Below are 27,865 nucleotides of genomic sequence, written 5' to 3'. Positions count from 1 at the left end.
AGATCAGCTTGCTGGTTATATGCCCTAGACCTCACTAACTGATAGATCAGCTTGCTGGTTATATGCTCTAGACCTCACTGACTGATAGATTGGCTTGCTGGTTATATGCACTAGACCTCAGTGACAGACTGGCTTGCTGGTTATATGCCCTAGACCTAAATGATTGCTAGATTGGCTTGCTGGTTATATGCATAGACCTCACTGACTGATAGATTGGCTTGCTGGTTATATGCCCTAGACCTCACTGACTGATAGATCAGCTTGCTGGTTATATGCACTAGACCTCACTGATAGACTGGCTTGCTGGTTATATGCATAGACCTCACTGACTGATAGATTGGCTTGCTGGTTATATGCCCTAGACCTCACTCACTGATAGATCAGCTTGCTGGTTATATGCACTAGACCTCACTGACAGACTGGCTTGCTGGTTATATGCCCTAGACCTCACTCACTGATAGATCAGCTTGCTGGTTATATGCACTAGACCTCACTGATAGACTGGCTTGCTGGTTATATGCCCTAGACCTCACTGATAGACTGGCTTGCTGGTTATATGTCCTAGACCTCACTGACTGATAGATCTGCTTGCTGGTTATATGGCTGAGATCTCAATGACTGATAGATCAGCTTTGAATATTCGTGTTACAAATGATCTTATTCATCAAAGGAACCAATCAAAACAGAGTTAAACAAATGATGGTTCTTCCTGTGAATGACATCATATGGCTAATAAACATGGGAATTTTCTAAACTTTTCAGCCATTTGATAGGTAATACATTTTTTTTGTTGACAGTGGAACCAATGGCTTTTGATTTGAAATCGTAATTGTCAGGTTTTCTGATGATGAAATTGATAATACTAGTGTAACAACTGTTGGCAGTGTAACTGAATTATTGTCTTTGTCCAGACTGTCAGAAATTGGGATAGAATCAGATGATGAAGACAGTGCAGTGTAGATAAGATCAACAAGTCAGTGAAAGTGTTAGTCCAAATTTTGTTTTGGATGAGAGGGAAAAAAATATTTCTTCATTAAATATTTTCATCTGGTATTCAATGAAAGAATGATGGCTGAAACTAGCAACTATGCAGCAAAATGTATGAACAAGAAGCCTGACAATACATGAAATTGTCTGATGTTCATTTTGTATAAAATTGCTTTTACAAATATCACCAATACCAACTTCAGAACAAGTGAACATAATAACCAATCAAATATTAGCTGATAATTATCTTAACAAATCTGAACTATAATTAATAAAAGGATACTAATTTTTTTTGGTTACAGTGTTTTATGTGTTCAATTCATGGATATCAATCTCATCAGTGCAATAAAAGAATCACAGACAAAAGGTAGTTACAGCTTATAAAAATACATGATTTCCATATATAAATCAGTCAGTAGTAAGGGAAGTAACTAAAAACAATTGAATGATATACCCAAAATCAGCTAAGATGTCATTTGGGCAGAAGTATCATCAGGTTTTGGTAGTCAGTCTCAAAACCAGCTGCAGTAGTGACCTCAGCACCTAGCCAGAACAATGGGTCACTAAAGCAGGTTCTGGTAGTCAGTAGTGACCTCAGCACCTAGCCAGAGCAATGGGTCACTAAAGCAGGTTCTGGTAGTCAGTAGTGACCTCAGCACCTAGCCAGAACAATGGGTCACTAAAGCAGCACAGAAGCTACAGATTTAAAGTGACTGAACCAGAAAAAAAATAAATGGTTTTAAAATGTCCTTTATGGCAAGGGGGAGACTGAGGCAGGTTCCATTGTATATAGCATTAAAAGTATTGTATCTACCACAGACATGCTGCTGAGGTTCCAAGCCCTACCAATGTCAACTTGTAATGTGAGATCTACCACAGACATGTCCCTGAGGTTCAAAGCCCAACCAATGTCAACTTATAATGTGAGATCTAGACAGGCATGTCTCTGAGGTTCCAAGCCCTACCAATGTCAACTTGTAATGTGAGACATACCACAGACATCTCCCTGAGGTTAGAAGCCCAACCAATGTCAACTTATAATGTGAGATCTAGACAGACATGTCTCTGAAGTTCCAAGCCCTACCAATGTCAACTTGTAATGAGAGACATACCACAGACATGTCCTGAGGTTCAAAGACCAACCAATGTCAACTTGTAATGTGAGATCAACCACAGACATGTCCCTGCAGTTCAAAGCCCAACCAATATCAAATTGTAATGTGAGATCTACCACAGACATGTCCCTGAGGTTCCAAGCCATACCAATGTCAACTTGTAATGTAAGATATACCAAAGACATGTCCATGAGGTTTCAAGCCCAACCAATGTGAGATCTACCACAGAAATGTCCCTGAGGTTCAAAGCCCTATGAATGTTAACCTGTATGTGAGATTTACCACAGACATGTACCTGAGGTTCCAAGCCCAACCAATTTCAACTTGTAATGTGAGATCTAGACAGACATGTCCCTGAGGTTCCAAGCCAAACCAATGTCAACTTGTAATGTGAGATATACCAAAGACATGTCAATGAGGTTCCAAGCCAAACCAATGTCAACATGTAATGTGAGATATACCAAAGACATGTCCCTGACATTCCAAACCCAACCAATGTCAACTTGTAATGTGAGATCTACCACAGACATGTCCCTGAGGTTCCAAGCCATACCAACATCAACTTGTAATGTGATATCTACCACAGACAAGTTCCTTAGGTTCCAAGTCCTACCAATGTCAACTAGTAATGTGAGATCAACCATAGACATGTCCCTGAGGTTCCAAGCCCAACCAATGTCAACTTGTAATGTCAGATGTACCATAGACATGTCCCTGATGTTCCATACCCAACCAATGTCAACTTGCAATGTGAGATCTACCAGACATGTACCTGAGGTTCCAAGCCACACCAATGTTAACTTGTAATGTGAGATCTACCACAAACATGTCCCCAAGGTTCCAAGCCCAACCAATATCTACTTGTAATGTGAGGTCTACCACAGACATGTCCCTGAGGTTCCAAACCATACCAATGTCAGCTTGTAAAGTGAGATATACCAAAGACATGTCCCTGAGGTTCCAAACCCAACCAATGTCAACTTGGAATGTGAGATCTACCACAGACATGTCCCTGATGTTCCAAGCCTAACCAATGTCAACTTGTAACATTTGTGAGATCAACCAGACATGTCAATAAGGCTCCAAGCCCAACCAATGTCAACATGTAATGTAAGATCTACCACAGACCTGTCCCTGAGGTTCCAAGCCTTACCAATAATGTCAACTTGTAATGTGAGATCTACCATAAACATATCCCTGCGGTTCCAAGAAATACCAAACACATGTCAACTTGTAATGTGAGATCTACCACAGATATGTCCCTGAGGTTCAAGGCCCAACCAATATCTATTTGTAATGTGCGATCTACCACAGACATATCCCTGAGGTTCCAAGCCCTACCAAACAAATGTTCCTGAGGTTCCAAGCCCTACCAATGTCAACTTGTAATGTGATATCTACCACAGACATGTTCCTGAGGTGCCAAGCCTAAACAATGTCAACTTGTAATGTGAGATCTACCACATATGTCAATGAGGCTCCAAGCCCTACTAATGTCAACATGTAATGTGAGATTTACCACAGACATGTCCCTGAGGTTCCAAGACCAACCAATGTCAACTTGTAATATGAGATCTACCGCAGATATGTCCCTGAAGTTCCAAGCCCAACCAATTTCAACTTGTAATGTGAGATCTACCACAAACATGTCCCTGAAGTTTCAACCCCAACCAATGTCAACTTGTAATGTGAGATCTCCCACAAACATATCCCTGAGGTTCCAAGCCCAATCAATCTCTTGTAATGCGAGATCTACCACAGACATGTCCCTGAGGTTCTAAGCCCAACCAATGTCAACTTGTAATGTGAGATCTACCACAGACATGGACCGCTCTGGTGGCCTAGTGGTTAGGGCATCCACCTTGGATGCGGGAGGTTGTGGGTTTGATTCACGGTCGAGTCATGCCAAAGACTTACAAAAATGGTACTAACAGCTGCCTCGCTTGGTGCTAAGCATTTAGAGGTTATTGTTAGGACTGGTCGGTCTGGTGTGAGGATAATGTGACTGGGTGGGACAACATGCTACATGTCTGCGGCATGATGCCCCAGTGCAAGATATCACTATAAACTGTCACACTGCAGACATCGTAGCGATATGACTGAAAAATTGTTAAAGCTACATTAAAAATCAAAATCACACACACACACACACACACACCACAGACATGTCCCTGAGGTTCCAAGCCATACCAATGTCAACTTGTAATGTGATTACTACCCGAGACATGCCCCTGAGGTTCCAAGCAAACCAATGTTAAAACATAATAGGAGATTTAGCACAGGCATGTACCTGAGGCTCCAAGAACAACCACTGTCAAACTGAAATGGGAGATCTACCACAGACATGTCCCTGAGGTTTCAAGCCCTACCAATGTCAACTTGTAATGTAAGAACAACCGCAAACATGTCCCTGAGATTCCAAGCTCAACCAATGTCAAACTAATATGTGGACTGCCACAGTCATGTCCCTTACTTTCCAGGCCCTATGTGAAATGTGAGCTCAATAAAATCTCAAATCTGAATATAAAAATGGAAACTACACATTTTTATCCAAAAATTTATTTTAAGCATTTCAACTTACTGATCAAAGTGATTTTTGTTTGAAATGTGCTTGCTGGTATTCTTTCTTGCCAAATGCCACAAATAAGTCCACTGGAAACAAGTGCAAAAGAATGTGCTTCACCCAGTGTGCTGATGTCTTGCATATCCCATTTCCAGTGTGCTGATGTCTTGCATATCTCATTTTGAATTTATGTAGCACATATATTTTTGTCAAGGTATAATCCATGGGTTACTGTTTGTTTTGTGATCTTTTTCAAACTTTCTCATGTGAATCAGAGCACTAGGTTAATGTGATTCTTGACTGGACAATATTCAGTTGTTTTTGTGAATCATGTGCTTGGTTACACTTTCATGACAGAATTCAGACATTCCAATCCTTATCAGTGATTTAGATATGCCTACATAAAATTGTACCTGACAGGAAAATCATATTCCGACAGATTTGACTGTAATTTCAGTGTGTGTGTGTGTGTGTGTGATTTGGATTTTTAGAGTAGCTTTAACAATTTTTCAGTCATATTGCTACGATGTCTGCAGTGTGGCAGTTTATAGTGATGTCTAGCACTGGGGCATCATGCTGCAGTCATGTAGCATGATGTCCCACCCAGTCACATTATCCTGACACCAGACCTACCAGTCCTAACACTAACCTCTTAATTCTGAGCGCCAAGCAAGGCACCTGCTAGCACCATTTTTATAAGTCTCTGGTATGACTTGGCCAGAAATGAACCCACAACCTCCCGCATCCGAGGCAGATGCTCTAACCACTAGGCCACCAGAGCGGTCCTGTAATAGCAGTAACTTAATGTTAAAAATAAGAATGATTCTACCAGGATCAGAAAGATCTGTGCATGTCCTGCCCCCAAAACATTTGCCATATAAGGATATCACTTGCAAAATGCTGGGGTATATACCATGTTGAAAAATTGATGTTTATATAACACTAAAAGTTCAAGAAGTCCAAAGTCACTTAAAGATTATAGGCTGGTGTGCTCTTTCTTGTGCTACTCTTAGTTAAATATATATCTGCAAGAAAGTTCACAGTCACAAAGTAAAGGTCATTACATTGAAAACAATGGGAAACTGTCCTCTGTATACAAGGGTTATGACATTGAAAAAATGGGGAAATGTCCTCTGTAGCCAAGTAAGGGCCATTACAAAGAAGAGTATGAGAAAAAGTTCTGTGTCATCAAGTAAGGGTCATTATATAAAAAAATATGGCAAAAAGTACACTGTCATCATAAAAGGGCCATTACAAGAGAAGAAAAAAAAAATGGAGAAAAATGTATTGTCACTATGTAAGGGCCAATACACAGAATAGAATGGAAAAAAGTCCTGTGTCACCAAGTGAGGGCCATTACATAGAAAAGAATGGGAAAATGTCCCCAGTCATCAAGCAAGGGCATTTACATAGAACAGTATTGGAAAATGTATACTGTCACAAAGTCAGAGTCATTTCATTTTTAAAAAAATGTGAGGAAGTCCTTTCACCATGTAAGGGCCATTACACAGAAAAGTATGAAAAAAGTACAATGTCACCAGGTAAGGGTCATTACGCTGGAAAATAATGGAAAAAGTCCCCTATCACCAAATAAGGGTCATTTAAAAAAAAAACATTATAACGGGAAAAGGTCCTTTCATCAATTAAAGGTCATTACACTGAAAAGTATGAGAAAAAGTACACTGTCACCAAGTGACAGTCATTACATTTAAAAGAACAGGAAAAAGCCCTCGGTCACCAAGGAAGTATGAGGAAAAGTCCACTATCACCAAGTAAGTGACATTACCTAGAAAAATATGGGGAAAAGTCCACCAAAGTCCATAAAATAAAAGCTGAATTAAATACAAAATCCAGCCAATAAAAAAAGATTTGAGCTTGCTGAGGTTCTGAAGTATATAGTAAGTATCTTCAATTTATGAAAGAAATTAACTAGTTTTATAGACATACATACCACAAGCTGCTTTGGGAAACTGATAAATAGTATTCTAACACAATTATTACAAATTGCAGCAGTAAAAACTTCTCGTTTTTTTTCTGTGACATAGGATGTGTGGCATGGAGCCTTGTTGCTGACATCATGACGATTTTGATACTCACAAGTACTGTAACAAGCACATGACAGAAAAACTTACTCTTATCATCTGTTCTAGGGAAATAATTAAATCCTCCAATTTTTGCAGCTCCACGTACTGGCCATGATAATCCTCTAAAGTAGAACTCAGACTCTGAATTACTTCTTCCAGTGTCCAATTATCATCTTTGGTAGCAATATGTCCTGAAGAATAGGTCTTTGGATTGTATAAATTGAAACTAAACACAGGTGGAAGAGATTGTGAATATCCAGTCGACTGCATCGACTCTGCAACTTGTGTCACATTTTCTGATGTAGTCTGCACATCGGAATAGGAAGCTGATGCATGTGCAGTGATAAGGTCTGTTGAGCCAACTGTCCAAGGGGATGCATCAACAGAGCCAGGATAATATTCACTGTGACGAAACGATGGTGCACTTCCATGATAAGTGGCTGCAGTCGGCTCAAGAGATACTTGGTGGGCACTACTACGGAGAATAAAATTATCGTCTTTTGTTTGATGTAAAGATGCAGCACCTGCAAGCCTCCTTTCTGGATGTGAATTGTCAGTATCAGCCTCACTCTGTGAAATAAAAGAAAGACAGCATTTTAGAACACAGACTATTACAAGCTAATTTTTTCATGCTTAAATTGACAGAACTTTAAAAAATAATTTGTCAGCAAATAAATCATACTGCCTGTATAATGCATTATATAAAAATCACCTAAAATGTCATGATCCTGAAACAATATGATTCAGAATTTGTACACAGAATGTACAATAACACAGTTTACAATTAATTTAAGTACTGCAACCTCATCTGTCCCCAAAATAAGGAAAACTGCAAAAGTTACTCCTATTCACAAATCTGGTTCTAAGGATGATGCTGATAACTACTGACCAATCTCAATACTACCAAACTTGTCAAAATTTATTAAAAAAACATGTCCATGACTCATTCATGTCATATTTAACCAAACACTTGCTGTTACACCCTAATCAATCAGGCTTTAGACAGAAACATTCCTGTGAGACAGTCTTGATCTCCCTAACTGATAAATGGCTTCAAGCACTTGACCAAGGTAGAATAATAGGATCTGTATTTGTAGATTTCAGGAAAGCTTTGGACATGGTGGATCATGAAATCCTTTTGAAGAAACTGAAAATCTACCAGTGTGATGAATGAACAATTAGATGGTTTACTTCTTACTTAAGTGAGAGAACACAACATGTTTACATAAATGATGTTCTGTCTGAACCTGGAACAATTAAATATGGAGTACCACAAGGCTCAATTCTAGGTCCATTACTATTCATTTTATTTATTAATGACCTACCACTTTTACCAAGTGACTCAATATCATCTACAGATCTCTATGCAGATGACACAACATTGTCAGACATCCAAAACACAAAGCATGAACTCGAAATATCTTTACAGAATGCCCTAAACAAACTGGAAAACTGGTGCACATGCAATGGCATGGTGGTAAACACTGGTAAAACTAAAATATTACTTATCTCAACACGGCAAAGAAGGACAAATCTTGATAGTGATGAACTATGTCTGACATGGAAGGATAAAAATTTGCAAATGGTCTGTCATGATAGACTACTTGGTGTTCTGGTAGATAATAACCTATCATGAACTGAACATATCAAACATATCAGTAAAAAAATCAATTCAAGTTATGGCTTCTCAGTAGGATAAGACATTTTCTCCCTGAAAGGCACAGAAAACTATTTTATAACAGTTACATACAACCCTATTTAGACTACTGCAATACAATATGGGATAATTCAAATGATAAAAACATAGCAATGCTAGCAGACTTCAAAAAGAGCATTAGGGCTAATATCAATCCAGAAAGAAAGCAAGGAAAATTTAGTTGTAAGTTTCAAAAATTACCTATTAAAGACTGAATCTGTTTGAGAAAAGCCAAATTAATGTACAGGATATCCCATAATAGTGCTCCTGAATATTTACAATCACTATTCCAGTATAGGGTACCTGGCAATACTCCCCACCTGCGATCCATGTCTACCAAACAGTATAAGATTCCCAACCAAATAAGCAGTTATTTAAAAAAGTTTCCAATACTCTGGAACTCTGCTCTGGAATAGTATTCAAGTTGAGATTAGAAATGCCCACTCTATTTTCTTCTTCCAAACCCAATATATCCAGTGGCTTCAGAGATGCAGCTAAAATAAATAAATTCCTTTGTATGAGGGCCTCAAGGTAGATTAGTTCTTAGCTAATTGTGTTACCCTCTTTAAATAAGGTCATTATTATTATTATTATAATGCCATCTATAATTGGTCATGATTTGTTCATATTGTTTGAATTATAGGTGTTTGCAAAAACACAGGAGGCGATTTTGTTCTTAATTGCCAATAATTTTGAGTCCATATATACATTTCTCAGACATATTGATACAATGAACCATTATCTTCAAAACGTCAGCTCTGAAATACTCACAAACTCCCCATTTAAAGTAATGACAGACACTGGTCTCTTCCTGGGTGTCCCTTGAGGTCTTGAAAGTGGGCTTTCAAAGAATGTGGCACTCTCATCCACTCCTTCAAGAGGACTGTAAGAAATAAGAAATAGCTGGTTGTTGCTATATTTGTTTTTAATGGTATTTTATAAACATTTCATTGGTTTTTAATGATACCTTATAAAAACTTGATTGGTTTTTAATGGTACTTTATAAAAATTTGATTGGTTTGTAATGATACTTTATACAAGCTTGATTGTTTTTTAATGGTACTTGATTGGTTTTTAATGATACTTTATACAAGCTTGATTGTTTTTTAATGGTACTTTATTCAAGCTTGATTAGTTTTTAGTGGTACTTTATACAAATTTGATTGGTTTTTAGTGGTACTTTATACAAGCTTGATTAGTTTTTAATGGTACTTTATACAAACTTGGTTTTTAATGATACTTTATACAACCTTGATTGGCTTTTAGTGGTACTTTATAAAAGCTTGATTGTTTTAAGTGGTACCTTTTACAAACCTGATTGGTTTTTAGTGGTACTTTATAAAAACTTGATTGGTTTTTAATGGTACTTTATACAAACCTGGCTTTTAATGATATTTTTTATACAAGCTTGATTGGTTTTTAATGGTACTTTATATAAGCTTAATTGTTTTTTAATACATTAACCCCTAGCAACGACTTTACGGGGCAGGAGGTAGTAGCCTACTGCCGAGCTCTGTAGCATCAGGGTCATGCATGATACACTAAAGTGGTAGTATTATAGAAAGGTAGACAGATGTAGCTCTACAATGATACCAAATAATCTGGAATATCTAGTTGCATTACAAAATACAGATAGAAAAACCTCATTTATTGGACACGACTTTTTTTAACCCAAAATTTGCCTGTGGTCGGAATCTGATTTTGTGTCCTGATTTTAGACTTTTTGGTCTCAGATCTAAGGCAAACCAGTATGAACTGAAAACAGACAGATGAGCCTTTGCAAAAAGTAGGATAAGATGGGCATTTGGAATAAAGAGTGGTCTCCATGCAAAAAAAAATGGCTCCGTTTAGCAAAAAAATAAAAAATAAAAATAAAAAAAAGAACTCCAACTTTTACCCTTCTGCTCTTGCGTGAGTCAAATAGCCAATGAAAAATGATGTTTCTAACACAACTAGGCAGTATGTTATTGAAAGATGACCGGGGGATTTGGTGTTTTCCAGTCTATTCAGAAATAGCTTTCAAAATGTGTTTCCTACTTGATTTTCAGGCAAATATGACAAAAAGCTCCAGGGGTTAATGTGTTAATGTTACTTTTTACAAATTTGATTGGTTTGTAGTGGTACTTTATACAAGCTTGATTGGTTTTTAATGGTACTTTATACAAACTTGATTTAATGGTACTTCATGCAAGCTTGATTAGTTTTTAGTGGTACTTTATAAAAGCTTGATTGGTTTTTAGTTGTACTTTATACAAACTTGATTGGTTTTTAGTGGCACTTTATAAAAATTTGATTGGTTTTTAGTGGTACTTCATACAAAATATTGGCCAAATCATGCCAAGGAAATGGGAACAAGTGAGCTACCATGGATACCCCAACAAAAGGACAATATGCAATACAAAAAATATTCATTTATTAGCCATAAACTTCTGTGTATTTCATTTCATACATGCCACTGTTTCACAATCAAGTTTGTTTCATTTCATAAATGCCACTGTTTTATACTCAAATTGTGGCTCCTGAATATGATGAAAATTATTGGCATTATATAAGAAATGTGTCCATAAAATATGGATATCCCCATCAATATGGCACAATTAAGAATAGCTGGTTCAATCAATCAGATCTCCATTGCCCTACATGAAGACATCAAGAGGCCATGCTCTGGTAACCCTTGAATTAGCCAATGGAAATGCAGCTTTCAGAAATCTGAAAGTGAATCAGATTGTTTTCCGTACACTGATGCTCTTCAACTATACTGCTCAGATTCCCAAACAGGAATATATAAGACTTCATCTGAGTGGCTGCTAAAATTAGTGATTATAGTAATAATGCTGGTGGCCAGAAAATGGCCCCTAAGTGGTCACTGTCAGATCTTCATGTAGGAAGGTTGGTCTGATTTTAATCAGAATGCTGGTTCAGTGTACAAAGGCAAAGTCCCAAGTGAAACAAGGGCTTACATTTTTAGGGGTGTTGAAATAAATTTGTTTGAATGATCTCATTTTGTTACTTAGGAGGGCAGGCATGAACATTTATGTTGGTCACTGAACCTCCACACTTTATAGGGATACAAAACCCGATCTAAAATGCCAAACACATAGTCACTATGCAGACTGTCCTATGCACCACATAGAATGTTTCATGACTCTGCCGGCAACAGTGTGAAAAACTGAGCACAACACAAAGGTCAACAATGATGGTAAATGGAGTGTGAAATATAGGTAGCCTAATTCTGAATTATAGGTAAGCATTCTTCATGATACATCTACATACCAAGTTATATGACTCTGCAGGCATAGTGCAACTGAAAGACCACATGATAGATCCAATCAGAAAAGTCATACCTATACGTCTCTGTACATGGTAACACATGTGAGACAAAAAGACCACATGCAAAATCCAAACAGAAAAGTCATGCATATATGTCTCTATACATGCTAAGACATGTGAGACAAAAAGATTACATGATAAATCCAATCAGAAGTCATACGTATATGTCTCTGAAAATGTTAACACATGTGAGACAAAGACATGAGAAATCCAAACAGAAAAGTCATACCTATATGTCTCTACATGCTAAGACATGTGAGACAAAAAGACCATATGAAAAAACCAAACAGAAAAGTCATACCTAGGTCTCTGTACATGCTAAGACATATGAGATAAAAGACCACATCATAAATCCAAACAGAAAAGTTATACCTATGTCTCTGTACATGCTAAAACATGTGAGATGAAAAGACCACATGATAAATCCAAATAAAAATCATACCTACATGCTAACACACACGAGACAAAAAGACAACATGATACATTTATGTAGAGAACCCAAAGATCAAACTTGGAGTTAAATCAGAAATGTGTCAATATAATACAAATGCCTGCCAGTATGACACAATGGAAGGGCCAAGCTTTAAGTAAAATGTGGCCAAAACTCTCTTTTCATTACTCTGAAGCCTTATATGAAAACTGGTTTATATCCACAGTTCTTTAAAAGTAAATCAGCACAACCAAAAATTTGCAACAGCCATGATGAGACAGGTATCATGTAATGGATATAATATAAGTCTCAAAATAGGAGGTAACTGACCAATAATTTTGTGTAAACATTGTTGAAGAGTATACACCATCACAAACAAAAATAGATGTTATGACATGTCTTGATAACTGCTAATGCAAGAGTATTGCAGAATGCTGTGCAATGAACACTACACAGCAGCATAATCCACCTTGTTGCAAAGTCACTAAAGCAAGAAAGTAGGTCAAATGTGAGAAATGCCCTTATAAAGTTTTACTACTGTATATGTGTTGTTGTTTGTTGTCTAGTGTGTAATACCCTGTGTTGTTGTTTGTTGTTAAGGGTGTAATACCATGTTGTTGTTTGTTGTCTAGAGTGTAATACCCTGTGTTGTTGTTTGTTGTCAAGGGTGTAACACCGTGTTGTTGTTTGTTGTCCAGAGTGTAATACCCTGTGTTGTTGTTTGTTGTTAAGGGTGTAATACCGTGTTGTTGTTTGTTGTCCAGAGTGTAATACCCTGTGTTGTTTGTTGTCAAGGGTGTAACACCCTGTGTTGTTGTTTGTTGTCTAGAGTGTAATACCCTGTGTTGTTGTTTGTTGTTAAGGGTGTAATACTGTGTTGTTGTTTGTTGTCTAGAGTGTAATACCCTGTGTTGTTGTTTGTTGTCAAGGGTGTAACACCCTGTGTTGTTGTTTGTTGTCTAGAGTGTAATACCCTGTGTTGTTGTTTTGTTGTCTAGAGTGTAATATCCTTTTTTTCATGAACATGATACATGGTGGCTATGATTTTAGTCTTCCATAAAAAAAAGCTGAAAAAAGTGTAAGAGGTGTTTGCACTTTTTCCAGATGCTTTCTGAGCTTCAATTTTTCCATATGCAGCTAACTGTAGGTGCTTTTCAAAACTCTTCCAACCACAATTAACCTAATTCAAATCTTTATTGCAGAGGTCACAAAATGCCAGTCCTCTAGTGCTCAGTTTTCTTATAAACTGACCAACTAATTTCCGTCAACTTTTCGCTCCAGCCATTCCCATACAATTTTTAAACCTTTATCTAAACTTTTCATGTCACGGTCTCTCTCAACAACTCAGGACACAATGTTCTGGAAGCATGCTCCTTCTTTCCATTGCCATCAGTTTCCATTACACAAAGATTCATTGGATGAATTTAAACCTTTGAGCAATCAGAATAATCTTTAAGAGAGTCATGTGCTAACTAATAAATGGAACGAATAATTTACAAGGGTCATTGCAGAATGGGAGCATACAGACCGTTTTTTTAAAAAAATGGATCAGAGATGATATAAAAAATGGACTATATCAAGAAAAATCTGATTAAGTCAGGAAAAAAGAGGAAATCTGCTTTAAAATGGAGAAAAATCATGTCTGAGTATAACTGGATGAAGAAGAACCCTGGAAATCTCTGGTATGAACCATTAACCCATGAAAAGCTGCTGGCAAACTGTTTCATGTACCAACATTGATCGACTTCATGACTCGAACCCACATGGACAGAAATAAGATGGCACTGATCAGGAAAGGGAAGTACTTAAGACCACTTGACCATCCTTAGAAACAGCTATCCTTCTTTTAGTCCCTGTGACCTTGAGCATTGACCTTTTGAGCCCCAGATCAAATAGTTTTCTTCCCTGCCTCACATACAAGGTTCTTACAAAGTTTGTTAAGAACAGAAGATAATTATTGTGCAAAAACAAAATAGGCAACAGATATTCTGATGGACAGATGAAAAGAACAAACACAATATGCTCTGCCTTATCATGGCTGCATATAAACTTAACACTGACACCAACACCAACAATGACGATAAAACCATCAGAAAAGTGATACCTGTAACAACCCCTACTTTTTTTGCAGGCAAGACAAAAGCTGTGACAAAAAAGCAAAGAAACATCTTCATATATTCCTACCAACTTATATCAACATCACCTATGTCCACAAGCCACCTATTTCGACAAAAAACAAAGTCTCGGTCCCTTGTTCTACTATTACTACCAAAATTGTCATGCTTATGTCGATGTCGAGATAAAAAATAAACGTACATGTCGACAGAAGCTGTTGGTCCAGCTTGAACAAATCCTTTGTTTTCTAATCACTGATGTCGACAAGTGCCAGTTCCGACCTATACTTTGTTCAACAATTAGTTGATCTTGCCAACAGGCTTCAATTTTCCTGCCTAATCATTTACGTTGGCAAGTGGCCATTTCTGATCTGTACTTTATTCAACAATTAGATCTTGCTGCCAGGCTTTAATGTCGCGGTCGGAGAAAAAAAACAGGCTTTTGTTTAGTCCTATAAAGTTGGCCTCTCACAGCGACTTAAATAAAAGCAATGAAATCTGATTGATTCTTGCATTTTCCAAAGTGATAGGCGATTAAAAAGTTTATTGTGCTGTGACAGTTTCCTTTTTAACTTTATTTAGCACGTGTCAATGAATACAATATTATGTCTTCATTAATCATATCAGCCACACATATCTTGTTCGCTTTTATGTACTTTTCACAATGACTTCTGTAACTAAATACATGTACTGTTTAAACCAACTTGCTGACACGTTTTCATTTCCCTGTGAATAGCCCCATCCCCCTGGTAGCCTCAATAAGATGGGAACAGACTGACCAAAATCTAGGACAATTTAAGTATATGTACTTGAAGTATGTAAATAACAACTATGCAACCATGTGCTGATACCAACACTGAATATCGTAGTGAATGTTTTTCATATAAGGATGTGATCGATGCAATATTTTATTGTGGATTTTATTACATAAAGGTAAAACCAAAATGTAACTTGTCAATATACAAGTGTATTTCACACTGGTTTTGTCTTCATGTACTCAAAATTTCCATTGTTTGTTTTCTCAAAGTGTAAATGCTACTCACTGACGACAGGTCACCCCTTACTAACTAATTTAACTTGTATTTTTTTTTCAGATCCACCTGCCCCCAACAGTTATGTTGACATCCACCTATGCCGACAACATTTCCTCGGGTCGGAGGATGTCAACATAAATGGGTAGGACTGTATGTATGTATATGTATATGTGTGTGTCTATATATATATATATATATATATATATATATATATATATATATATATATATATATATATACACACACACACACACACACACACAAAAATACACACACACACAACTTACTTCCAGGAGATGACGAGGCTCAGTTTGAGCGAACCATTCACATTAAGGCTGACAGTCATCAGCTGTGGGTTGGCTGAGAACAAATCTTTTGTCTCACAGTTTTTCTGACCCAAAACTATGGACTTGAAGCTTCGAAGCTCTACTCCCTGAAAAGAGAAAAATCATTTCTATATGCATTAAATAGTAGATATTCAATTTAGTCTAATTATTTACCGGTGTACAACCTGCTTCCAAATGCAAACAGCAAAGCCCTGGTCTTTTTTGTCTCATAATATGCAAACATATCTGGGTAAATGCTTTTCACAGTTAAGTGTACAATTTTTGTGTGTATAACTGGCCTGGAATCAATCATATAAACAAATAACTTAAATTGTGACTTGACCTCGTCATAGACATGCACTTAAGAGACACATCAAAAAGGGTGCAAAACTGAAATGGGCTTTATGTAAAAAGACTGCTATATGAGCTCCATAAGGAAACAACTTCACTGCCTCAACCAAGTTTGGGAGCAGACTATTTCATTTCATGGGTAAGGATGGATCTCCAACATACAGTTATTTTCATAATTAATGCACACCCAAATAAATGAGTATCAAGTTAGATTATAACAGAAAAACCCTCAACCAATTACATATTCAACAACATTAACAGTCATAATGGTGTGTACTACATTAAAAGCAGTAAAGGTGTACTAAATAAAGTTATAATGGTGTGTGCTAGAAAAATGATAAAGATGAATTACATTAACAGTCATAATGTTGTGTACCACATGAAAAGTGATAAAAGTGTACTGATTAAGTTTTAATGGTGTGTATCACATTAAAAGTGACAATGATGTGTACCAAATTAACAATGACAATGGTGTGTACTACATTAAAAGTTATCAAGGTGTGTAATACATTAAAAGTTATCAAGGTGTGTAATACATTAAAAGGTATAAAGGTGTGTACTACATTAAAAGTTATAAAAGTGTGCACTACATTGAAAGTTATCAAGGTGTGTACTACATTAAAAGTTATCAAGGTGTGTACTACATTAAAAGTTATCAAGGTGTGTACTACATTAAAAGTTATCAAGGTGTGTACTACATTAAAAGTTATTAAGGTGTGTACTACATTAAAAGTTATCAAGGTGTGTACTACATTAAAATTTATCAAGGTGTGTACAACATTAAAAGTTATCAAAGTGTGTACTACATTAAAAGTTATCAAGGTGGCATACTACATTAGCAGTGACAATTATGTGCAGCAATAACAAAACCATTTACCTTAATATTGAGAATATCTCCTATGACAGCTTTAAAAGTGTGTTCAGGCACATCCCATTTTTGGCTACCTGACTTTTCTACTCGTCCTCGAGTTTTCCACTTTTGGTTTCCATGTCGTATTGTGACCTCAAAGTGATCTCCAGGACAGAGGCGAGCAAATCCTGCAATGCCTAAAATAAAACAAGAGTTTAATGGAACACTGTTTTACATATGAACTGTGCTATATTTTATAGTACTGTGCTATAAAGCATGCTATAACACTTTAAAGTTAGCTCAGTGTGCCCACGTCACAATCAAAAAAACTCCAAATCTAACAAGGGTACCATATACTTGTCCTGGTGCTTAACAGTCCTCTAAGAAGGTATTTTACACACCAAAATGTAATGTGCAGACACCATTATTCTTTTATCAGACGTAACATGACTGTGACCTGTGATATTTTCTCCCTAGAAACTATCGGTTTCTTTATTTTTACGATAAAGTTTTATCAAGGAGTCTAAAACAAATTATTCAAACTGCTAATCTGTACTAATTAACATGTAGGCATCATAAATCATCACACTAAGGATGTCAGTGCTTAAATGATTACTCAGCTATAGGTTCTGCACTTAATCTATAGTATTTTGTGAACTTAACAATCAACGGATGGTCATGTAAAACCATATATATCTTGGTAGTGAGCCTGAATTACAATATTTCAAGAAATTTCACTACCAAAACAAAATTTAAGGAAGATAAAATCAGGGAACTGTATGATATAGTACTGCCTTTGTAGTCACAACAAGACAAAATCAGGGAACTGTTTGATATAGTACTGTCTCTGTAGTCACAAGACAAAATCAGGGAACTGTATGATATAGTACTGCCTTTGTAGTCACAGCAAGACAAAATAAGAAAACTGTATGATATTTTACTGCCTTCATTGTCACAAGTATGATTGTAGGCACAGCATGATAAAATCAGGGAACTGTATGATTGTAAGCACAACAAGATAAAATCAGGAAACTGTTTGATATAGTACTGCCAATGTAGGCACAACAAGATAAAATCAGGAAACAGTTTGATATGGTACTGCCATTGTAGTCACAAGAAGATAAAATCAGAAAACTGTTTGATATAGTACTGCCACTGTAGTCACAACAAGATAAAATCAGGAAACTGTTTGATATAGTACTGCCATTGTAGTCACAAGAAGATAAAATCAGAAAACTGTTTGATACAGTACTACCACTGTAGTCACAAGAAGATAAAATCAGAAAACTGTTTGATATAGTACTGCCACTGTAGTCACAACAAGATAAAATCAGGAAACTGTTTGATATAGTACTGCCATTGTAGTCACAACAAGATAAAATCAGGAAACTGTTTGATATAGTACTGCCTTGTAGTCACAGCAAGACAAAATCAGGGAACTGTATGACTGTAGGCACAACAAGAAAATCAGAAAACTGATATAGTACTGCCATTGTTGTCACAACAAGATAAAGTCAGGGAACTGTATGATATAGCATCGCCTTTGTAGTCACAAGACAAAATCAGGGAACTGTATGATACAGCACAGCCTTTGTACTCACAACAATACAAAAGCAGAGAACTGTATGATATAGTACTGCCTTTGTAGTCACAACAAGACAAAATCAGGTAATTGTATAACCGTAGTCACAGCAAGACAAAATTAGGAAACTGTTTGATATAGTACAGCCTTTGTAGTCACAAAACAAAATCAGGGAACTGTATGATATAGTACAGCCTTTGTAGTCACAACAAGACAAAATCAGGGAACTGTATGATATAGTACTGCCTTTGTAGTTACAATACAAAATCAGAGAACTGTATGATATAAAAAAAAGGGAACAGTATGATATGGTACTGCCTTTGTAGGCACAAGAAGATAAAATAAGGAAATGGTATATGGTACTGCCTTTGTAGCACACCAAATTAAAACTGTTTCTTTTATATGTTACAATTATTCAAAACCTTAGAGGCATAGGTCTTTATAAATGTAACATTTAGGTACAAAGAAAAATTAAGTATCTACATGGTACAAGTATACTGTTCAGTATTACACAAAATTATACATAAACATTTCATATTCTGGTATGTACGATGGACTGCAACCATGAAGAATATCTATAATATTGGATAATGCAAGTTATCAACAAATTAACATTTACTTATTTGAGTAAATGGAAATAAACTTTAAATTTAAAAATAAAACTAATTTAATTCAGCAATATATTTAATTCTGCACACAGGTAATCAGTGGATGTAAGGATGAGACCTTACTTCTGCCGACTGGAGTCCTTTCAAGACACCCAATATCATTTCAAAATATCAGGGGTGATCAATGCGGGATCGACAATAACATCACCTAATCCGTTATATGTCAGTTACAGAAGGCTTTCACCTGGCATTCACATACCTTTTAACTTGCAATGAAATGTTCCCATCATATTTTCCAGATGAGCTTCCACTGCACACATGTTCTGTAATAAAAAATAATTATTACCAAGATCAGGATCAAGCACATATTTTAGCAATCAAAAAGATGCAAACTATCCCTGTTTAGATATGCCCATTTTAATCATGTAAATTATGAAAAAATTCAAAATGATCTTTATGTAAAACCAGGCTCTTTACATAAAATGAGGATCTCTTTCTAAACCCATGGTCTCTTTACATAAAATTAGGATCTCTTTCTAAACCCAAGGTCTCTTCACATAAAATGAGGATCTTCATCTAAACCAAAGGTCTCTTTACATAAAATGAGGATCTCCTCCTAAACCAAAGGTCTCTACATAAAATGAGGATCTCCTTCTAAACCAAAGGTCTCTTAACATAAAATGAGGATCTCCTTCTAAACTAAAGGTCTCTATTTAAAATGAGGACCATTAAGTAAAACAAAGACTTCTGCGTAGAACAAGCATCTTATGTAAATTGAGGATTTCTATGTAAAACAGGTTTTTTTCTCATTTTAAACACTGTGAAATTTCAGTGTTCACAGCATTTCTATATTTATAAAACAAAACACTGATATAAATAACATCCTGTTGTCAAAAAAATAACGAGTAGAAACAACGTTTGCAATAAAATATCAAAGAAGAACATGTCAAATTCACCAGCAAGTAAATGGCAACACATCCAATTCACCAGCAAGTACATGGCAACATGTCAAATTCACCAGCAAGTACATGGCTATACATCCAATTCACCAGCAAGTACATGACAACACATCCAATTCACCAGCAAGTAAATGGCAACACATCCAATTCACCAGCAAGTACATGGCAACATGTCAAATTCACCAGCAAGTACATGGCTATACATCCAATTCACCAGCAAGTACATGACAACACATCCAATTCACCAGCAAGTAAATGGCAACACATCCAATTCACCAGCAAGTACATGGCAACATGTCAAATTCACCAGCAAGTACATGGCTACACATCCAATTCACCAGCAAGTACATGGCAACATGTCAAATTCACCAGCAAGTACATGGAAACATCCAATTCACCAGCAAGTACACGGAAACACATCCAATTCACCAGCAAGTACATGGTAACACATCCAATTCAACAGTAAGTACAAGGAAACACATCAAATTCACCAGCAAGTACATGGCAACACATCCAATTCACCAGCAAGTACATGGAAACACATCCAATTCACCAGCAAGTACATGGCAACATGTCAAATTCACCAGCAAGTACATGGCTATACATCCAATTCACCAGTGAGTACATGGCTATACATCCAATTCACCAGCAAGTACATGGGAACACATCCAATTCACAAGCAAGTACATGGGAACACATCCAATTCACCAGCAAGTACATGGGAACACATCCAATTCACCAGCAAGTACATGGCAACATGCCAAATTCAACTGCAAGTGCATGGGAACATATCCATTTCACAAGCAAGAACGTGACAACACATCCAATTCACCAGCAAGTACATGGGGACACATCCAATTCACCAGCAAGTACATGGAAACACATCCAATTCACCAGCAAGTACATGGGGAACACATCCAATTCACCAGCAAGTACATAGGAACACATCCATGGAAACACATCCAATTCACCAGCAAGTACATGGCAACATGTCAAATTCACCAGCAAGTATATGGCAACACATCATATTCATTAGAAAGTATATGGCAATGCATCCAATTCACCAGCAAGTACATGGCAACATGTCAAAGTCACCAGCAAGTACATGGCAATACATCAAATTCACCAGCAAGTACATGGCAACATATCATATTCATCAGAAAGTATATGGCAATACATCTAATTCATCAGAAAGTACATGGCAACATGTCAAATTCATCAGCAAGTACATAGCAACACATCCAATTCACCAGCAAGTACATGGCAACATGTCAAGTTCACCAGCACGTTCATTGCAACATGTCAAATTCACCAGCAAGTACATGGCAACACATCAAATTCACCAGCAGTGCATGGCAACATGTCAAATTTACCAGCAAGTACATGGCTATACATCCAATTCACCAGCAAGTACATGGCAACACATCCAATTCACCAGCAAGTAAACGGCAACATATCCAATTCACCAGCAAGTACATGGCAACATGTCAAATTCACCAGCAAGTACATGGCTATACATCCAATTCACCAGCAAGTACATGGCAACACATCCAATTCACCAGCAAGGACATGGAAACATCCAATTCACCAGCAAGTACGTGGGAACACATCCAATCCACCAGCAAGTACATGGGAACACATCCATGGAAATACATCCAATTCACCAGCAAGTACATGGCAACATGTCAAATTCACCAGCAAGTATATGGCAACACATCATATTGATTAGAAAGTATATGGCAATGCATCCAATTCACCAGCAAGTACATGGCAACATGTCAAAGTCACCAGCAAGCACATGGCAATACATCAAATTCACCAGCAAGTACATGGCAACATATCATATTCATCAGAAAGTATATGGCAATGCATCTAATTCATCAGAAAGTACATGGCAACATGTCAAATTCATCAGCAAGTACATAGCAACACATCCAATTCACCAGCAAGTACATGGCAACATGTCAAGTTCACCAGCATGTTCATTGCAACATGTCAAATTCACCAGCAAGTACATGGCAACACATCAAATTCACCAGCAGTGCATGGCAACATGTCAAATTTACCAGCAAGTACATGGCAATACATCAATTTCACCAGCAAGTACATGACAGCACAACATAACTGTCAAATACAAACCTGAGTGCATTCCTTGTAGCCATACTTGACATTTGTCAGTGTACCCTTCTGGTTTCCTGGGGAGGTAACATAGGCTCTGTGCATTGTTCTTACACCTGTTTGTGATAGAGGCAATCATGTACAAAGGTGATTAATTTTCTCAAATTATATTTTAATACAATTATTTATTTTTTGTTAAAGAAAAGATCTAGCAAAATGAATTATTTTCAGAAGACTATAGAATGTCACAAGAATGCATACCAAAAGAAATGCAGTAGGCAGTTTAGTATTAAAAAAAAGGCATCAGACCTGCAAAATACAAAGCATCTTAAACTTTATTAAGAGGACTCCAAAGCTACCAAATCTGGTGTACTTCAAACAGCAGTCCCTCAGCAGGACTGACAGCTCTAGAATTCAAGATAAGACCATTTCTTCCTTTTAACTGCCGAGTGTTGAAACCATCTCTTATATTCTTCTGAGATAACAAGATTTTCAAATTAGCTGCTGTGCTGGACATAATGGTTTCAGACTGGTACCATTTTCATTTAGGACCTACAAGACATCGTAAAAAGTTGATGTGACCATCTATTTGGAGAAGTAACAATAACAAGATTTTCAAGATTGCCATGATGCCTGTATTTCAACATGACCAGCCATCTAGGAGAAATAGGCATAAAAAGATTTCCAAGATGGCCATGGTATCTGCCATGTTAGAAGTGGGAATGGTACCATTTTCATTTACAATGAACTGAATATCATAAGTCTTTCAGGGAAAACCCCATGCTTTCATGACCATTCATTCAGGAGAACCAGCAAAAACAAAGTTTTTAAGATTGCCACTGTGGCAGATATACTATAGTTTAATGGCACCATTTTCACTTGAGACCCACGACACATAAGAAGTTGTTTAGTAAAATCCACATTCAGGTGGATTAGTGATAATATTTTCAAGATGGTCACTGTGGTGCTATACTGGATATCAGATCAAAATCATAAAAAGTCTTCTGGTGAAAACCCCATGGTAATATTACTTTTCATTCAGGTAGAGAAATGATAAGATTTTCAAGATGGCCACCATGGCAGCCATAGTGGAGATGAGATCAGCACTATTTCAATTATGACCAGGCAGACATCATAAGAAGTTTTATGGAGAAAACCCTATAGCAATAGTACTTTTTGTTGAGAAGCAGTGATAACAAGCTTTTCAAAATGGCCACTGTAGCATACTGGTCATCAGATCAGTACCATTTTCTTTAGGACCATGACCAGATGTCATAAGAAGTCTTTTAGTGAAAATCCCATGTTGATATGACCATCCATTCAGGATAAGTAGATATCAAAAGATTTTCAAGATAGCCACTGTGGTAGCTATAAAATATACATCAAATTGGTACCATTTTCATTTAGGACCAACTAGACCATGGGATAAATGTGTATGTAAAGTTTCATGGCAATCCTCCAAGTAGCATATGAGAAGCAGCAATAACAAATTCATGGCTGAAATATAGACAACAGACCATTCCATAAGTTCTTTCAGTCTAAGACCAGTAGAACAAAAACAAGAGTATCACATACCATGCCCATCTCATTATTTTTTCCCTACTAATAAACCTTGACCTTTGAGCCAGGTCTATTGTATAATAACGTATGTACCTCAAAAAATAACAACCTGGATAAACTTTCATCAAAATATCTGTAGGGGTTAAAAGTAAGAGCCTAGAGAAAGTTTCATCAAGCTATTTGTAGAGGTCAAAAGTAACAGCCCAGATAAAGTTTCATCAATTATCGATAGGGGTTTAAAGTAACAGCCTGGATAAGGAAGCTGGACCATGACCTACAATTTTTCTATCTTGACCCTGGTGCAGGTGAAATGATTTGGAATACATGATACACAACCAAGTTATGATATACAACAGGATAAAAAAAAATAAAAAAATATCTGGTTTGGTTCAAAAGTTATCGTTGCATATGGATAGTGGTCACCAATTTATATTTTCCTTACTATGACCCTGATCTTGAGGCAGGAGGACTGGCTATGTGAAACAGTGACAAGTCATCATATACAACTGGTTCAAGCTTCAGTGAAAGATCTAAAGGGTTTCACAAGTTATTTTCTCGACAAGGATACAATTAGAGTTGCATTTTATACATATAAAATTTTACAATACAATTTACAATTGGAGAAGAATACAGGTCACAGAAAACCCCTTGCTGTTACAAAGTAATGGCTCAAAAAAGCAAATGTTAAGAGACTGAAGAATGGAGAGATGCATAATGTCATAACATAATATTAAGTTCTCCTTAAGACAGATATATAAAAAGCATACCTAATTAACAGGATATGTAAAAGCATTGTCACTATCCAATAAAATATATTGATCATAAATATGTACCTTACTAACATCTACCATTTTACATCAAACAGTACACAAGAAGGATGTTCATGGTATCTAGAAGTACTGTTATGCTCATGGTATGCTAGAAGTACTGTATGTTCATGGTATAATAGAAGTACGGTATGTTCATGGTGTACTAGAAGTACTGTATGTTCATGGTATGCCAGAAGTACTAATGTTCATGTTATAATAGAAGTACTGTATGCTCATGGTATACTAGAAGTAGTTATGCTCATGGTATACTAGATGTACTGTATGTTCATGGTATACTAGAAGTAGTGTTATGTTCATGATATAACAAAAGTACTGTATGTTCATGGTATACTAGAAGTAGTGTTATGCTCATGATATAACAAAAGTACTGTATGTTCATGGTATACTAGAAGTAGTGTTATGTTCATGATATAACAAAAGTACTGTATGTTCATGGTATGCCAGAAGTACTAATGTTCATGTTATAATAGAAGTACTGTACGCTCATGGTATACTAGAAGTAGTTATGCTCATGGTATACTAGATGTAATGTATGTTCATGGTATACTAGAAGTAGTGTTATGCTCATGATATAACAAAAGTACTGTATGTTCATGGTATACTAGAAGTAGTTATGCTCATGGTATACTAGATATTCTGTATGTTCATGGTATACTAGAAGTAGTGTTATGTTCATGATATAACAAAAGTACTGTATGTTCATGGTATACTAGAAGTAGTGTTATGTTCATGATATAACAAAAGTACTGTATGTTCATGGTATGCCAGAAGTACTAATGTTCATGTTATAATAGAAGTACTGTATGTTCATGGTATACTAGAAGTAGTTATGCTCATGGTATACTAGATATACTGTATGTTCATGGTATACTAGAAGTAGTGTTATGCTCATGATATAACAAAAGTACTGTATGTTCATGGTATACTAGAAGTAGTGTTATGCTCGTGATATAACAAAAGTACTGTATGTTCATAGTATACCGTATTTCATGTATTTTTTGTACCCTTTAATTTTTCATACACAAACCACTTATTAAAATCATAATTATTTAAATGTATCGTATTTTTTCGTACACATCACTTTTTATTTTTCAAAAATTCCTTTAAATTATCAGACATAAAATTTCTACTAAGAATATTTATGTTTGCTAAAAAGATCGAAAATACTATGTTGCCATTTGATTTTTTAAAAACTACTAATTAACTGTTGGTGAGAAAATATAATGATTGATGCATAAGCTCTCTTATTGTCATTACAATATCTACTGGTGCTTATTAACAAATGGACAAAGGCCTTCACAGAACATATCTTTAAATATTGTCCTTAATTAGTTCTCCTTATTAAGTCCATAACCGTAACAAAACACCACATGCATTTTAAAATGAGTTAGGGAGCCCCTTGATGTTCTCTTATCCAACAAAAATTATATCTCAGTACATGCTAAAGTGAAGACCATAGACCATTGATCAACTAGTCTTATTGTTTCATTATTTTCATACAAAAATAAAATATAAAAGTCACGTCATTTATCGTAAAAAGGAAATCTTTAAAGTGCTTGTACTATTTTCACTTGAATATAATTAACAATTTATTGCAAATATATTCTATGATATACCCTTCTATTGTTATTTGTATTGGCTAGTTTGAATAACAAGTAATGCATATGATCACTTGTCCTTACAACATCTGTTGTATGGACAATGATCTCGACGGCACATAGATTTTCATTTCCCTAAAGAGAGCCTCATTTCCCTACTGGCAGCCTTGCTGATTTGACCTTTTCCATCGAATCTTGCCCTCTGTCTGGTTTCAACTGGAATAACTAAAGCTCTACACATATTTAATTAGTATGTAAATAATACTGCATAGCCATGTGCTTGTTGTGACAATGTCTATCATAATCAAAACAGGAATTAACTCTTGATTTAGAGGTGTTAATTAATAATGGAATATAATACTGTCATAATACATGAGGATTATCACAATTGTCAGGTAACTGAAAATAGTCTTTTTTCTCATTGCAAAAGCTACAAATAAAAACCACCCTGAATACATACAGTCTTTTGTTTCATCTCTCTCTTTCTCTCCAACACATACACGTGCTCAGGAGCATTAACTAAACATGTTTTTGAGTTCTTTATGTTTTGTATTGCAATTTGATAATGAAGTTATTGTTGCTGTAAGAATACAAGTTGCACTTAAATTCTTGACAATGTGGACTAGTATCATTGCACACAATTTACCAATAAATAATACCCATAACTACTCCATGTTCAAACCATCTTAATCATTTTGCCAACATTACACAACATAACAGCTACATATGCTCTAAATGCAGACGAGCTTGCACACTGAGACATAATCCTGTCTCTCTCTCTCGTTCACTAATAACAACACAAATTTTTTCGAGTGCTTTTATTTTTATTGTAATTGGATTCTTGAGTTGAGAGCAGAATGTGACAGAAAATATATGTTATTTTGTATGTTTTTACAGTTAGGTTTGTCGAATAGAGTGTGTTCTGTATGATCCCTTTACTTTTTGCACACTGTCAGTAGCACAAAATGATAATTATTTATTTTATTTATTTTACATATAATTTTTTGTACACTGAAATTAATTATTTTTTCGTGTCCAAAAAGTTACATGAAATACGGTACTAGAAGTACTGTTGTGTTTATAGTATAATGGAAGTACTCTAACTTTCATCCTATACTAGAAGTACTGTATATTCATGGTATACTAGCAGTACTGTTCTGTTTATGGTATACTAGAGGTACTATATATTCATGACTACTAGTTAAGTTCATGGTATACTAAAGTACTGTTATGTTCATGGTATTAATAGAAGCAATGTGCATTCATGGTATACTTGAAACACTGTAATGTTCACAGTACACTGAAAGTATGTTCATGGTATACCAGAAAGTCTGTACATTCATGGTATACTAAAAGTACTGTTCATAGCAAATTAATGTCCCCCCACAATGACCTCAATACGATGCTTAACTGGATGGATGGATGAACTTTTGGACCAGTCAGCACTATTAGTTGACAACAGATTTCCATTTGATAACCTTATTTCGGATGTAGTCATTTTAATCTTTAGAAATATGGTAGCATTAAAAATAACTCTATTCCATGATTCAATATCAGAAAGAAAATCACCAAAACATTATCAGGCATGGGCTCTATCAAGTCAGGCAGAGATAACCTATTTTAACCAGCCCACTTCTGACAGCATTGAACCTGCAATACACAATCTTGATTATGGAGATATTAATTTTCTGAAAAAGATAATTGGCAGAAAAAGATAATTTTTATCAGCC

The 27,865-nt window shown here is 36.0% G+C and overlaps 1 protein-coding gene across 1 annotated transcript in view; it reads right to left on the bottom strand.

Annotated features, from left to right (window-relative positions):
- LOC149785086 (rho family-interacting cell polarization regulator 2-like) overlaps positions 1-27,865 on the bottom strand; it is a 186,409-nt gene that overhangs the window by 37,560 nt on the left and 120,984 nt on the right. The window contains exons 8-13 of the mRNA XM_089978830.1: positions 22,169-22,263; positions 19,330-19,393; positions 16,908-17,077; positions 15,641-15,786; positions 9,217-9,328; positions 6,798-7,319 (exon numbers count right to left, since the gene is read on the bottom strand). Of these exons, the coding sequence (XP_089834956.1) occupies positions 6,798-7,319; positions 9,217-9,328; positions 15,641-15,786; positions 16,908-17,077; positions 19,330-19,393; positions 22,169-22,263 (1,109 nt within the window). The remainder of the gene's footprint in view (positions 1-6,797; positions 7,320-9,216; positions 9,329-15,640; positions 15,787-16,907; positions 17,078-19,329; positions 19,394-22,168; positions 22,264-27,865) is intronic.

Source organism: Sinohyriopsis cumingii, chromosome 13, assembly GCF_028554795.1.
Source record: "Sinohyriopsis cumingii isolate HCF-2022 chromosome 13, ASM2855479v2, whole genome shotgun sequence".
NCBI lineage: Eukaryota > Metazoa > Mollusca > Bivalvia > Unionida > Unionidae > Sinohyriopsis > Sinohyriopsis cumingii.
The sequence above is the reverse complement of the archived record's forward strand: the minus strand, read 5'-3'. Positions and strand labels throughout refer to the sequence as shown.